This window comes from Boleophthalmus pectinirostris, unplaced genomic scaffold (assembly GCF_026225935.1).
Source record: "Boleophthalmus pectinirostris isolate CB_2022bp ecotype Guang Dong unplaced genomic scaffold, ASM2622593v1 HiC_scaffold_22, whole genome shotgun sequence".
Classification (NCBI taxonomy): domain Eukaryota; kingdom Metazoa; phylum Chordata; class Actinopteri; order Gobiiformes; family Gobiidae; genus Boleophthalmus; species Boleophthalmus pectinirostris.
In genome coordinates, this window is record NW_026571190.1 from 19,872,922 (window position 1) to 19,889,096 (window position 16,175).

A 16,175-nucleotide genomic window follows, 5' to 3' on the forward strand; every position below is an offset into this window, starting at 1 on the left:
TGGAATCAGTCTGAGGTTAGTCCTGTTATAGTCCTGGTTTAGTCCTGGTTCAGCTCTGGTTTAGTCCTGGTTTAGACCTTGTTTAGTCCTGGTTCAGTCCATATACGGCTCAAAAGTTCAGATTTTTCGCAGTTATTTTGGTGAGAGTAACTTAAAGTAATGCAATAGTAATGTAATGCCTTACATTTTAAATGCAGTAATATTGTAATGTAACGAATTACTTTGAAATGACAGTAATAAGTAATAAATAACGCATTACAGTTTTAAAGTAACTTGCCCAACAGTGGATTTATGACAGGACAGTGCGCTGGTCAAACAAACGCTCTGTTTAGACAAGTATACTGTTCAGACAGCTGCATATGTGATACAGTCTTATGACTCTTATCAAATGTGTCAGAGATATCCCCTTAAGTAAACTCCCTGATACACAGCCCTACATTAGAACAGCGTGCTGAAATTCACCTCACAGATGAACATCAAAACCAAATCTGGAGAACAGACACATGTCCCTCCACACATGTATAATGGTCCAATTATTCCACTGAGGATGTCGCTTCTTCATTAACACACGTGGTCAAAAACGGTTCCTCACTCCACTGCTCCATTCAGATCCTCCATTTCATACACTGTTTATATAAACTTATTGTCTATATGATTTTACACAAACTAGTCCTGAAGCTAGCTCACTAATTGATTAAATGACCGCCTGTATTTCTAACTGACATTTATAACATCTTTAACGCAGCAATATATCTTGTGATTAAGGCAGCTGCAGTTGCTTTCTTTTGCCTGCCATCATGACTACGAAGCCCAAATGTATATAATGGGAAATGCAGTCCAATATGTTTTGACGAAACGTGACGCCCTGCTACTCAAAAGCATTCCTTCCTCTTTATTCATCTTATCTATCTATTATGCGGGTGTCTTTTTATGGCAGATGTAACAAGCAACAGTTAAACCACGTAGTTTATATTTATTTTTCACTTCTGCAATCAATCGTAAAAATTAGTGATCACAAAGGTAAGTTGTCCTGTCAGTCACAAATACTCACCACAAAAATATGTTAAATGTTTAATGGTAGTCTCGCAAACCCATGGAACTATGCTCGAATCGCACTAGTTTTTCAGTTCTTTCTGTAGACGTGAAAAATGCTAAGCTGCTGCACGTATTGTGACGAGCAATCCTCAACAGTATTTGGTAATATGGTGGAAGCTATTGTTATTACAATCTGTTTCTGTGCCAAAAAAAAAAAAAAAATAAAGACCTATGTGCTCCAATTTGTTGAGTCTGTCTCTCAGTGTCCCACAACATTCAACAGCGTGTCACTCTTTTACTACAGTATGAACTGGCCATCTTAATCGTGCACCTGATGAGAAAACTGCACCCACCACGTATCAGAGCACCTCAGGGCCAGGAGCAGGCCCAGTAGGCGCGAGCACACACACACACACACACACACACACGCACACACACGCACACACACGCACACACACACACACACGCACACACACGCACACAAGCGCGTGCACACATGCACACAGTCACTGACACAGATCAACATCCTCCTCCTCCCACAAACACGAGAAACACTGATAAATGCCAGAAACAAATCCAACCGCATACCGTCTGTCAGTGTGCTCACTATCTGTAGATCCTTCTACCTGAACAGACTACAAGCATATGATAAGCCAACATCAGGACGTAATTCTACTTTAGAAGTAAGTAGTACCTGTTATAAGTGATCTATGTTGGATAATTTGTCTATTTTGAGAGGCCATGTGTTTTATAACATTTATTAATTCAGCAACTTAAAAATGTAAACTAAGTCTACTAACCCATAGTTAATATCTATTTCTAGAAACAGACACGGAATATAAAGCTCTTGTCCAAGCTTTACCTCCTTTTTATTATTCATAATATATAGGTCATTTACGTCAACGTGCTGATTAATTGAATTGGTCAACAATATCCTGATTGTTTCCCTCTTAATCCAGCAACATTAGAACATGATATTCTTGTTCTGACCCAAATTACAAAGCCAATGTCATTATCATATAACATTTTGAAAACTGTTAAAATTCTATCTCTCTCGCTTTTTTGTTGTTGTTTTTTTTTAGTACAAATGGGTTATTTATCTCTATACTTTCTCTCAGATGAAGCTGCAGGTGAGTGGGACATGAGGACCTTGCTCTCTGTTTGGGAGCGTGACAGAGGTGTAGGGGGACAGTCCCGGAACCTCCGCAGTAAAGTGAGCCTCGTCAAAAAGCGACTTTGGCTCCGAAGAAACTTCAGTGAGGATATCCACACAGACAACGAGCCCGGCGTTTGGCTACAGAGGTTTCAGTCTCTGGATATAGACCAGCAGTATGAGGTATGATGGATAAAACTGAAACTTTTTCTCATTGGTTTTGTCACTGCATTGGTTACCAGGAAATGGAAATGTTGTGATAAATGTTCCAAGAAGTTTCCAGATTGGACACCCACAATGTCTAACCAGATTCATACCACAGAACTCAACATATTGACACATTTGTATTTATATCTTAATAATTCTGTATGACATTATGAGTCAAATGCATTTTTCAAAGTTTCTGATCACTCAGTGGCACAGGACAAGGAAGAGTCTGACACTGATCACCTGACGAATTTCTCACACATGCCTTTAGGTTTTTCCAGTTTTACTTAACCACATAACCATCACTTGTTTTAAAAGTAGATACAAAACATATCTCTTCATATCATCTGATCTTCTACTCCACGGCCTTGCCCTGTAACGTGATCTGATGGCATCACCTGCTTGTTCCATGGTGATAGACAGAAGATTATAGAAGGAGGTAGAAGCTAGAAGTGTAATGTTATGCAGTGGGACATTCCAGGCAAAGCAAAAACAGTTACACTTTTCCTGCTGAAAAATTACTTAGTGCACCTTAAACTGTTAAACTGCCTTGAGATTCTTAGATTCTTACAGAGGTACTGTATTATGATCTCCCTTATCACTAGTGTCTTGGAGTTTCAGTATGAAGTCATTGTTTATCTTCAGACAATTCTATTCTATTACCGCCTTAAGTCATAGTTCACTGACCAGGAAACAGTCCAGGAACAATTATATTTTTATTCAAATCTTTTGAAACCATGACCATTTTGTTCTTGCTTGTTTCCTTTATGGCTGCCCCCTCATCACCCATTCATGTGTCAAATTGGACCTAATGGATGGACTTCCTGGTACTGTATTTCCCATTCATTGTGCATACTTAATTGAAGGGACATTTTTGCTTTGGGGAGAAACTCATTAGTGAAACAACATATGAATTCTTTGCAAAACCTCAAGTCATGAATACAATAGTGGTTTTCAGCACTGGTGGTCTGCTGTCTGTTGTGGTTCAATTCATTTCAATGCAGTTCTCGTCACAGTTAGGACATACTGCTCTGCTGCTGTACTGTAGTCTTTGTTTTATTTCATTTCAACACTTGCCAGTTTTAAAGTTGTTGTTTTTTTTTATCCATCTACTTATGAGCTTAGGGTTAGGGTTAACCTCCCTGATCGAGTCCCTGTTTTGTCTTTAGTTATTAAGTTTGTCTGTTTGGAGGTAGATTATTGTTGTCCAAGGTTGAAGTATGTGTTAAAAAAATGCTATGTTGGTTAATTAAAAGCATTAGAAATTAGTTGGACTGCCTTTGGCCTTTAAATGTTCTATATATAACATGGTTGCTAAAATCAAAGTTGGCATTGCTATTTTAAGGTTGATAGACCAGTCTGATGTGGTATGCTCCCTCCACGCCCCTGACATCATGGGAAGATACTACTGACAGGTGACTACAGTGAAAACTGCACTGTCTGGATTCTTGAAAGGCCAAAGCACTAAAAATTAGGGCCTCAGTCTTTTGATGCAGGCTGCAATTACAGCTCATATGTGCTACCACAAAATCTGTATCAAGGAAGTTTGATTCTGAAGGGAGGAGACATAGGTATGATCACCCAAGCAAGTATTTCCTGATAATTGATAGTTATTAGAAAGGCATAAAAAAGCCATACCTTTACTTTAAAAATGAGCAAATGTATATAGGCATCAGTGTAAATTTAACTACAACCATAGAACACATTACTAGGTAATAATAATAATTACTGTATGAATAAAGTCACTCAAGTTGATGCTTGTGACAGATATATTGTCAATTCAACTTGAAGACATTTTGTACAAACAAGAGCAAGACCAGAAACACATGTCTTTTAATAGCTGCTTTCTTGTATTATTTTGTTACATTAGGTAGGAGCTAAAAAGAGAAATCTTATCTAAAAAGTATATTTAAAATTGAGAAATTATAGGTCTAATTTCAAAACACTTTCCTTTGTGCTCTTGTAGCCATAGAAATCCTTAATTAATTATAAAAATACAACAACTTCTTGTTAACAATTCTTCTTTATTATCTCATAAGTACACAGTCATACAATCTGACAGCCTGAATGTAATACTGCATAATCTTATCTGGTGTTTATTGTGGGTCTCTCGTTCCACATTTTCCACGCACCTTATTGGCCAGCCCTTCACAAGTCCCGCCCACACCTGCCCCTTAGCCCCGCCCCCGGCTATCCGTGGTTCTTCGAGGTGTTCAGCTGTGAGTGTGCTCGTGCATCCTCTGACTCCCGCATCCTGCGCCAACGCCATTCAAGTTGTACGTTTTTAGCCTTCTTTTGCGAAAGGATACGTGTTTGATTTATTTAAACGATCGCACCTCGGAGATGTGTTCTTAATATCTAACCGTCGCTGTTTACAAAGTTTATGACTTCTTCAGTAAAGCAAGATATTATGGAAAAATGGCAGTTTACAATGGTACGTAAACAGATCTGAAAATTAGCGTGTTTATTTATTTCAAGGCTGTTGGTTTTAAAGAAACTTAACTTAAAATGTTCTCTTCTCACATGGCACGTGAAACTACCTCTTGCTCACCAGGGAAAATCCATTGAAAGTGGATTGTTCTTTGATATTTGATGATTTATTATCACCGTATTGTGTCTAGCGCACTGGTTTCTGTCATGTGATATGTAGAGTTTTCAGTGGTGTTTGCGCCCATTGTTACGAGTGAAACAGACAATAATAATGTGGTGGTTACATAAAGCCTGTATGGACACGCTGCTTCGGGTCAAACAATAAGATGACACTATGAGACTTGTGGAGTGTTTGCATGTTTACAATGTGAACCTACAGCCTACAGTTTTCTGTCTGTTACTCTTCATTTTATGCGTGTTGTCTTTGGCTAAATGAGGTAGGCCTACATTTTGAACAACTCGGCTACTTTTATCTTCTGCAGGCCTTGGTCTTTAATCCCTCTTTCTTGATGTGAATATTTAGGCCCTCTGCTGGCACAATGTTATGTAAATTGTCTTTAGATTTTGTGTTTGTATTGTTATTATTAACCTCTTATATTTTTTATTTGAAAGGTGGCAATGATTTACATGGTTTGTAGTGGTTATAGTTGATCCTTATACTGTCACTGTCCTGTGGTAAGACACTTTGTATCACTGCTGTCCAATGTGGTTTGGTTAGGAGTGGTTGCAAACACACTTCTAATTCATTTAGGTGGTGCATTGCATGTCTACACAGATTTAATGCATTGTTTGTAGTAAATGTATTTAAATATTGAAGAGTGCCACGCATACACTCAATCCATACCCTAACAGTGCATTTTCATTGATTTGAGCCCAGTTTAGTTAAAATGTACACTAGGTCTTGCCCTAGTTCAGTCACTGTTTAGTTTTAGAATTGAAATAGTGTGTAAACTAGTATGACCATACTCTTAATACTGCCAACCATTGTCCAGCTGTGTCTTGTTTAACTGTGTCAGAGTTCAGGGCTGGGTCTCCAACACCCGTCAATTGTGTTAAAATGAGCCATTATGAAGAAGCTTAATGTGTTATGACTTATCTATACAAAGTCTCCAACCAGACTAGAACACTCTATTGTTGTCACTGACTTCACCTTAGACGTAGGTAATCTACAAATTTACTAGGCCTACAGCTATTTCAGAAAATACTAGAAAAGAATGGCATATAGGCATGAAATCACGCTAAATTATAAAATAATAAGGATATAAACACAGTTTTAATTTGTACAGATTTGCAACAATAAAAATGGAATTAAATTTTTTAGTATCTTCTATTGGCCTATCTTTCAGTTTCAGAGCGATGAACAATTAGCACCGTGGCAACTGCCAATTTTAAAGGAAATATTATATATTTTGAAGAGCCAGAAGTATTCAAAATGGTTTTGAAACTCACAAATCCATTGTTATTAACTGGAGTAACTTTTCATCTTTTTTGGCAGGACCCAGTGCAGGAGTGGGGTGAGGAAGAGGACAATGGTGCAATTTTTGGGATCACTCTTCGTCGGGATCCTGTTGTTCCAAGTCCCGAGTCTCTGGATCTGCCCACGGTATTCACTTTCTCCCAATACCACACGGTGAAGGTGCGCAGGCTGAAAGCGGCCTCTCTGGACCGCCTTGTCTCTCATCTTTTGGACCATGAAAACCAAGAACCAGACTTTGCTCGGGTCTTCCTGTCCACCTACAGGGCCTTTACTTCCTCGACCGCCCTCATCGAGCTGTTGTTTCAGAGGTGAGAGAGACACAGGCAACACAAGACATGTGGGCACATCAGGCCTGTGTTTGTGGTTTACTCAGTGCATTAGCAGGTATTTATACGTAAACATTTTGAGAACAGTATATCTATTGGTTTAGTTTTTAATAGATATTGCCACTCATGCCTGATTACACACCAAGTTAAAACTGCTCTGTGCACTGTGGCCTCTGCATCCAGAGTCAGTCTTTGGATTCAGATTACTATAGTTAATCTTAATTAATTAGAGATTCATCAAATGAACAAAACAAACTTCAACAACCAGGAGCTCAGTCATAATTCATGTTTAAGACTAAGACAATACAGACATCTGTAAAGACAATACAGACATCTGTAAAGACAATACAGACATCTGTAAAGACAATACAGACATCTGTAAAGACAATACAGACATCAAAGGCTGCAAGAAGCTGCAATGAGTTGAGATGAAAAGTGCCTATTAAAGTGTCTTGCCCACTGACTCACCATGGCAACCACACCTTTTATCAGTTTTAAATTTTTTTTGTTTATGACTCTTAAGTATTTGTAATTTTCATCAAATTTCATAATCATAAAAAAATCATACGTGCCTTGATATACAGTTTTTTCACTTAATGTTATAAGATGCATTTGTTCAGTGTTATTGCACACAGTGCTGTTTTTTTGTATTGTACTGACACAGCCCATTTTTCACCATTTACCTTTATGGCTGAGTGTCTTTATAACCTAGGCTTATTCACGGTAATCCCTTTGTTATTTACAATAGCCTGTGGTTTCATTACACGTCATCCAAAGCACTGGTGCGGTGAATAACTCTATGACGATCATTCGCTCGTCACGCTATTAACAAACAGGTCAAACCTTTATACCTCCTCTGAGAACTGCCCTCCTCCCATCTCAAGCATCTCTACTTCACTGCCACAAAATATCTTAAACGTGACTACAATGAAAATAATAATAATAATTATTATTATTATTAAGTTTGTAAGATGCTTCCTTAGTAATTATAAATGTGTGTGCGTGAGTGATATGATATGAGTTTGAAATTAAAGTGCTTTAATGATTGTTTTCTCATATCTCTGTTGCTATTGACAACACGTCTTCTACAAAAGCTTTAGAGATTAACTTACAGCCAGGCAAAGAAAACAGTTTTTCTATTGTGGTGATTAGAATACAGTGTTTTGTTACCATTATAGTGATTTGATCCTAAGAAAATATGTGTTATTACTGCATTAATATTTCTATGTATCCTAATATGTACGTAGTTATTGTAGGGCCTTTTAACATTTATGTAACTCTAAACATAATCAAGACAGACAATATATGTTCTAAATATTGTATACATTTTATATAATGCATTGTTTTAATGTGATACCCTTGACTTTAATGGCAAATTAGCGAGTTGTTTGAACTGGCCATAATGATATTCTTATCAGAATCAGACGGGAACATTTGCTTTCTGGATAATGCTTCAACAGTATCATTGGCTAGATTGCATAAATGGTCAGTTAAACAACTGTTAATACTGTATATATGAACAAAAAATGTTGCAGAATAATGAAGGACATGGAATAATAAATACGACTAAGTAATAAAATAAAATTGCAAGTCCGCCTTCATATAAGTAAATAGGAAACATTTTGATATTATGTCGTTATGTTCAAAGCTTGGACAAGATGGAACTTTATTGATCTTACAGTGGAGAAATTTCCTATTCATGTCCTATTCATTTTATACAGATACTTTCAAATTCCCCAAACTGTTAAAAGCATCCCATGCTAATTTTTCCTCTTGTCCCTCCACCTCCCCCACTCCTCCACACTCCAGACACGCGAGTCGTGATCTTTACTGTGTGGTGTGGCAGGATTTTTCCACAGGATGTTGCATGTTCTCGTTCACAGGATTTCCCATTCACCATGTTTCAGTTTGGACCAAAGTGTTCCCGCTTAAATTTATGCTTGCTTCAAATGTAACCTTCACAAATGACAAGTGTTTGTTTTTCCTTTTCCACAGGCATGATTTCGTGGTCAACTCTGATAACGCTGTTAGCACTCGCAGGTGAGTGCAGCCACTTCAGCAAAATCTGGAACAATTACAGATAACACATGGAGTAATTCAAACTATAACACATTAAATAAGACTGTATTTGACATTCTCGGGGTAACTATGGTACTGGAACTTTCTTAGGTTACCCACTTCTTGAGAGTTGGTGCATTACTACATTATACAGCTTGTTTGATATGTACATCAAAATACACAAACATTGAGCCCACTTTTAATGGTAATTTTGTGCTTACATTATCAAATCTTTATGTTGTAGATTAGCTGATTATCTCTAGTAAAACATTTAAAAATCTATAAATGTGAAATACTTTTTAAATAATTAAAGGTACATTATGCAACTTACGACTTACAACACCTGCATGTGTCCATTATTGCTTTGCCTGGAATGATCCACAGTAATGTGGAACATTACATTCGATAATGTAACATAAACACAAATCTGTCCTGAAACTTGCTTGTTTTCATGGAGACAGATAAGGCTAATGCCATACTGTGCAACATTTGAGGCCAAGCAAAAACATTTACAACGAGAAAAGGAAGTTAGTAACACAATTAATAATACTCTTGAGTAATAATTGGCAATTTTTTGTGGATCAATATAATGTTTTTTAATTAGTGTAATACTATGATAATATTAGTTTCAATTAACATCCATATTCATAATTAATTTCCTGTGTTTATTCTCTAGTGGCCTGTCTCCAGTGGTGCGCCTGTGGCTGGAGGAGTTCAGTGAGGACTTCCAGGAGCCTCCCGAGTACCAGGCTCTGAACCTGCTTGGGTCCCAACTCAAACGCAGGGTCTGCTTTCGACGCTTGGCCCAAACTGCTGAAAACCTCCTCAAGAAACTCAAGGAGAAAGGTGACAATGCACAATGTTACATACCTTTTGTTTGTGTACTGCAGTATGAGGGTGAGAAGTAATTGTGGTAAAGCAAATCTGTGTCAAGTTGCAGCATATTAGGTGATACGCAACAAGTATAAGCAGAGCTGTTTCGTAATTAACTTAATGGCAAAACCTGCCTAAATGTGTTTTTTGTATACTCTGTTTCAACAGTGTATGATTAGTTTTAAAGGGACACTGTAGGTTTTTAGGCATTAGCTCCAAAGCACCTATTCTCCATGGAGATGTTGTTTTGCCTGGAATGTACCACAAAATGGTATTAAACTTGTCAATCTCCATGGAGACAAGCATACTGTGGAACGTTCCAGGCCAAGTAATTATATTTATTGTATATATATATATATTGTAATTATATCATGACACAAGCAAGTGACACACTCTCCACAAGAATAGTTACATAGTCTAAATTTAAATAATATATATGGAAAAATACTAAACTAATGCAACAGCCAAAAATGGACATTATCAACTCAGTTTGTAGACCTCATGTATTTTCTGTCTTTTAGATTGTTTCCATTTGTCAACACTGCAGCTGAATGATCCATACCAAGAGGATGTGACGGATTGTTCAGGGAAAAACAAAACCCTCTTGGACTTTCCTGTGGGGAAAGTGGCAGAGCAGCTGACCAGACTGGATGCGGTACATACTTTTTGAATAATATTATATTTGGGCATCATGTTGAACAACAGATGGTCAACACAGCATTATTATGACATTACTGATGTCCCACAGTAACATCATGCTGGGGGTATTCTATACGGATCTCTATTGGCAGAATACTCAGCAGTTACCATGGTGACACAATGCACACATTAGCAAACATAGAAAAAATAGTTTTAAGGTAGTAGAAGAAAGATAAACAGGCTTGTTTAACAACACAAATCATCTCACCTGTTGCAGTTTCAACTAAGTCAGCTCTTTCTGGTCAGATTGTGTTAAAATAAACCTCTAATTTGACTAACAAAGCTTCTAACAGAGTAGTGCTTTCTGTTTGCTTCACACCCCAAGGGAATGTTGATGCATCAGCTGCAAAGTATCAATATATGTGTATTTACCAGTAGTGACTCAGCAGCTCATCAGGTTGTTCCACAGCTCTTTTATTTTCTTTTTTATATGTACCTCTATGGACTGAGTGTTGGTGTACAGAGACTTTTGACTGTAATCTAATATCTAATTTTCATTTGATCATTTCGCAGGAGCTATTTGTCAGAGTGAAGCCTTTTCACTGCCTCGGCTGTGTCTGGTCCCAGCGAGACAAAAAGGAAAATCGTAACATGGCTCCAACTGTCCGTGCCACCATCTCACAGTTCAATACCGTGACTAACTGTGTCATTACCTCTCTGCTGTGTCCCACAACCCCACCCTCCTCTTCCTCTCCAAATGCATCTCCTCACTCCTCCATGATCTCCCTCTCCTCCCCCTTGTCCAGCCCCATGTCCCCTCGGAGCTCGCACACTAACTCCACCCACCGAGCACAAGTCATAGAGAGGTGGATCGCTGTAGCACAGGTAAGCATTTTTCATAGTTTTCAATCCCTAATTATTAAATATATATATGATTATGACATTATTAAATCAAAACTGACTATATTTTTTTGTGCTTTTCTTTTAAAAATGTATGTCTAAAATTAAGGAATGGCCAAACTTAACAATTTGAAACCACAATCTGACCAAAGGATAATAAATAATATTCATATTATTAGAAAATGCATAAACACCTTTTTATGTTGTCTCAATATTTTGATGTAGATATATAAGAAAAAACATTTCTTTGTCCTCACAGGAATGCAGAGAACTGAAGAACTTCTCCTCTCTCAGGGCGATCCTCTCGGCACTTCAGTCCAATGCTGTGTACCGCCTCAAGAAGACCTGGGCAGCCGTCAGCAGGTCAGAAAGACAACAATACAATCTGTCTCAATATCCCAGTGTAAAAGAGCTAAGCAGTTACTGGATATTACTCAGTTGAATATATACATGATCATTGTCCAACCTAAGCACATCAAAGCACAAATCATATATGTCTAAGCTACTAGAAGAGGTTGGTGAATGAATAATAAACGTACAACTGTTTTATACAGCTTTCAACTCCTAAATAATTTGAAAGATCTTTTGTGTTTTAGGGAGAGCGTGGTTTTATTTGAAAATCTCTGCGAGAACTTTCCAGATGAAAACTGTGTGCTCACGAATCGAGAGATCCTTGTTGAGGTAATTACAACTTTTATTTAATTAAATACTTTATTAATGAGTAGGTACACAGCATATATTTACATCTGCATTGTGTTGGCCACTCCTTAGAACTTAGTTTTGTCTGGTATGAAGAACAGCAGCATCGCTCACCTTCTTTTGTCATGTGTGACACGTTGTGCACGTGCACCTACTGCATTTAAACACAACACAAGATAACGAGGAAATAATATTTAAGCTTTCTGCTGCCAATCCATTGTTGTTTATGGAAAATACATAATAGGGGTTACATTTGATTTGATCTTTGTTACTGTTTATATAAAATATATTTGTTCTGTATTGAACTATACTATTACTAATAGCTCAGTAACCCACTGACTAACATACAAAGTGGTGTTATGTGGTCCCTACAGTGTTGCCATGATATAAATAAAAATTGGCCCTAGAACTAGCTGCTAAAGTTGAAGTTTCTATGCAATCTCCTGCTGCCCAAAGCACACCAACCAAATATAAACCAATAAATTTGGTGACAGGTTGTTGATTTATCCAGGATATTTGGATAAGCAACTAAACTTCCTTTTTTTATTTTCACAGGATGACAGTGCTTCTCCTGGTTCAAAATCTCCACAGCTTTCCCAGAGAAAGATGGTAAGACACAATAATCAAGACCAGTTTTCCTATACAAAGTTAAGGTTACTTTTCCTTTTATCTATATGGTTGTTGGTTGTTCCCATTGACCTTAAAAGATAAAAAGTATGACGTTTGCAAAAATGATTTAGCAGTTTACACAGAGCGAGATGGTTTGAGGATTGCTACTTTTATTACCATTTTACTCACTTTGAGAAACTGAACTGAACAGATGCCTACTGAGTTATCATACTGAGACATGAGCTACTGTTAAATTAAACAATTATTCTAACAGATTTTATGACCAAAACCTTTTCATAGTTATTAAGGCCATGTTTTATTTTATGTTTTCAGACATGTAGCACTGGTGTCATCCCATATTTGGGCACTTACCTGACCATCCTGACCATGCTGGACACTGCCCTCAATGACACAGTGGAGGTAAGAGCCTTCAAATCTTTTAAATCTTTAATTACTGAGAATGAGTCAGTATTATTAAGTCTATGGTTGGGCGAGGGCAAATCATTGTCTCTAACATTGTATGTCTTTTCTTTCTTTTAAAGGGTGGACTCATCAACTTTGAGAAACGTAGACGAGTAAGTGCCACCACCTACTGATTATAAGACTAACTTGAAAACAATTCAAAACAATTACATAATTTTTTTTTTTTTTTTTTTGCTAATTATTTTGTTTTATTTGTTTTTCAGGAATGTGAGATTCTTACTCAGATTCAACAGCTCCAGGCTTCTTGTTCTCACTACAGTTTCTCAGTTGACACAGAAATCACCGACTGGGTTCAAGGTCACTCAGTGCTCACTGATCAAGAGAGGTAAATAAAACTATAGTATAGATTTAACAGAATAATGTATATGTGAATGTGTGTTTGTATATTTCTATATTTCATATAATTTACAGCAACAAAACATAAACTTTGATTATCTGAAATAAAAAATTTTAAATTTTTTTAAAGCTATGATCTGTCTCGTGAACTGGAGCCCCCTGTTGACCCATGCCCACATTCTCCAAATTTGTGGGCCCACTGCCTTCGACCAAAGAAAATACCCCTGTAAGTCTGTATTTAACTCTACAATTAAGATTTGTAGTTGTAGAACTAATTGTACAAGATTTTAGTTATCATCAATAATAAAAACCTACATAGAAAGTAATGAATTACACATTTTTATATACATTGATTTGTTTTTGCAGGTTGCGATCAGGCAGTGACAGCTCGTCTCGAAGGACTCACTCAGATCAGATCAGTGTTTGCTCCTCCGGTTCAAGCAGCTCAGACATGGAGGAGCTCAATGTGCCCAACCCCTATCCACTCAGGCTCAAACTCAAGGTAACTGTATCATATTGTATTTATGTTTATTTAGTAAGGGGATAAATGTCGTTTGGAAAATAAATTTATTTCAAATTCTTCCAAAAATCTCACAATCACAGTCATTGATTTATTGTTTTTAGTCTTGACATCCCTAATCTTAAAATGCACTGCTTAGTCACTGTATACCTTTCCTCTACAGTCTTTCTCTGGCTCCCTTCACAACGTCGCAGAGGACTTGTCTTCACTGTCTCCCAGTTTGTCCAGTTCGTCTGGCAGTTCGTCTCACCCAGACCTGAGCCTCGCCTCTCTGGGTCCTGACCCGTCCCACTCCCCCCGCCCGTCCCACTCCCCACAGCCGCTCTACAACAAACAGGTGGATGACTCATGCATCATCAGGGTCAGTGTGGAGAGTGTCAGCAATGGGAGCGTCTACAAGAGTATTCTGGTGAGGACAGGAACTAGTGAACATATATGAATTATTATTACTATCACTATTATAACTTCTAGTACTGCTGCTACTACTGTTTGTACTTTGATTATTATTTGTTGTAGTAACCAAACTATTACTATTACTGCTACTACAAGCCTAAAATAGACTTGCATCTACAAATATATTAGACATAGAAGAGGCTAACGTCTATTTTGTTGATTAGCTGACAAGCCAGGACCACACCCCTCAAGTCATACAGAGAGCTCTGGAGAAGCACAACATGGAGGAAGTCAGCTCCACAAACTTTGGTCTCTATCAGATGCTTAGCCAAGGAAAAGGTAAAGTCATCCCCCCTTTGATTTTTGAATGTTAAGTACATCTCCTATCATTTATTTAGGCCTATCTCCTATATCCTCCTCAGTCTGGTAAATTTTATTTGGTTAAAAATCATTATTTAATCATTATTTGATCATTAGGCGAGGTTTGACTCTCTGACTCTCTGGCTATATGGGGAAGGCTTCATTCACTGCACCTCCGCATTTACTTCTTTGCAAATTCAGACTTTTGCTGTTTTAAAATATATATTATCTGACTGCATACTTTCCCTGACTTCCACAGAGCTCCACATTCCCGACAAGGCCAACGTATTTTATGCCATGAGCACCACGGACAATTACAACTTTGTTTTACGACAACGATGGAGGAGCCACCAGAAACTCTTTGGCCCATCATCAAGTCCGAGGTCAAATCACAAAACTCGCATTAGCAGGTGAAAAGCAATACTGTGGAACATTTTCAAGACTGCAGCTTTCCAGCAGAAAGAAGAAACCTGCCACTGCACAGCTCCTCTTATTAATAAGCTCAACATCATACAGCTTTTTGGATCAGGCCTGGAAATTATAATATGAAGTTACAATGACCATTTGAAGTTGCCACTGGAGCCTACAGTGTTTTGCATAAGCATAATATTTCCTTCCAGTTATCTAGATACAGGACTTTTCCTTTCCACATTTTGGAAATGTCTTGCCAGTTTTGCGAGGAAAAATACAAAAAAAAAAAAAAAAAATGAAATGTTGACTCCATTTAAATATATCTTGTCATCTTTTTCCATTGAATTATTTTATGTTGTGTTCTGTTATTTACTTCAAAGTGAATATTTAAAATATAAACTTAATTTAACATAAAATACTGAGATAGACTAATAACAGACTAATATATTTAAATGGGGTCAAAACTGTATTTATTGTTTGTTAGCACAGTCCTTGTCTTGCCATTGTGTTTTGATGCATTTTAATTATTTCACTCATTGTATTTTATGTAAATAATATATATTAATATTATTTATTGCACATCAGTATTCAGCTTTTATAGAAAAATATTAAAAGGAATAGACACAAGTGGTTACTATTTTCAATCACAGTCTGTCAGTAGTTTTGTAAATAAGCTGTAAATCTATTTCGAAAGGCACAACTTTAATTAGTATTTTTTGGAAAGGAAGGATATGCTACTAGTATTCACTTTATCACATTACCACTTTATTGACCAGTGTATTTGCTTCTAACAGCAAACATATTGATTGTTGTGAAAGTATGAAGAGAGTCTCTGAATGTGAAAACTAAATGTTATGGATGTTGAATAATTGTGTGAAGCATTGAATCCAGTGATGCAAAGCTGTTTTCAAACCCATAGAGGTATACCAGTCTGATATTGAACGAAAATGTATGTACAAGGGTAAAATAAGCTTAAGTTGTGTTCGGAGGAGATTGCATCACAATATTTCAATGTCTTTTGGTTTAAACGTGAACAGTTGGTGACTTACCGGCAGCTGAAGTAAATGAAGGATCTTTGGTGACTGTCTTGCTCAAATGCTCTTTTGTATCCAAACAATATTTGTTTTTAAGTATTTTTGGCTACTTTATGTATTTTCTCATTTTTGTTTAAAGGCATAAATTATTCTTCACTCCTACACATAAGCACTTAAATATAAATAATAATAATTAATTCATAATAATATTAAATAGTAATTATTCACCAAA

At 37.0% G+C, this 16,175-nt stretch overlaps 1 protein-coding gene across 2 annotated transcripts; it reads left to right on the top strand.

Annotated features, from left to right (window-relative positions):
• The first annotated feature begins 1,587 nt into the window (after window positions 1–1,587).
• rgl3a (ral guanine nucleotide dissociation stimulator-like 3a) lies at window positions 1,588–16,175 on the top strand. 2 transcript variants are annotated; one of them, XM_020941911.2, is made up of 18 exons: window positions 1,588–1,718; window positions 2,154–2,371; window positions 6,321–6,610; window positions 8,624–8,668; window positions 9,363–9,532; window positions 10,081–10,214; window positions 10,772–11,083; window positions 11,358–11,461; window positions 11,695–11,779; window positions 12,353–12,406; window positions 12,740–12,826; window positions 12,949–12,981; window positions 13,093–13,214; window positions 13,356–13,451; window positions 13,592–13,727; window positions 13,909–14,154; window positions 14,363–14,477; window positions 14,758–16,175. In XM_020941911.2, exons 2-18 carry the CDS (start codon window positions 2,177–2,179, stop codon window positions 14,910–14,912), a joined length of 2,379 nt encoding a protein of 792 aa, XP_020797570.1. In that variant the 5' UTR covers window positions 1,588–1,718; window positions 2,154–2,176; the 3' UTR covers window positions 14,913–16,175. The 2 variants fall into 2 exon arrangements, with proteins under 2 accessions (XP_020797570.1, XP_055014713.1); XM_055158738.1 differs by lacking the exons at window positions 1,588–1,718; window positions 2,154–2,371 and adding an exon at window positions 4,774–4,829.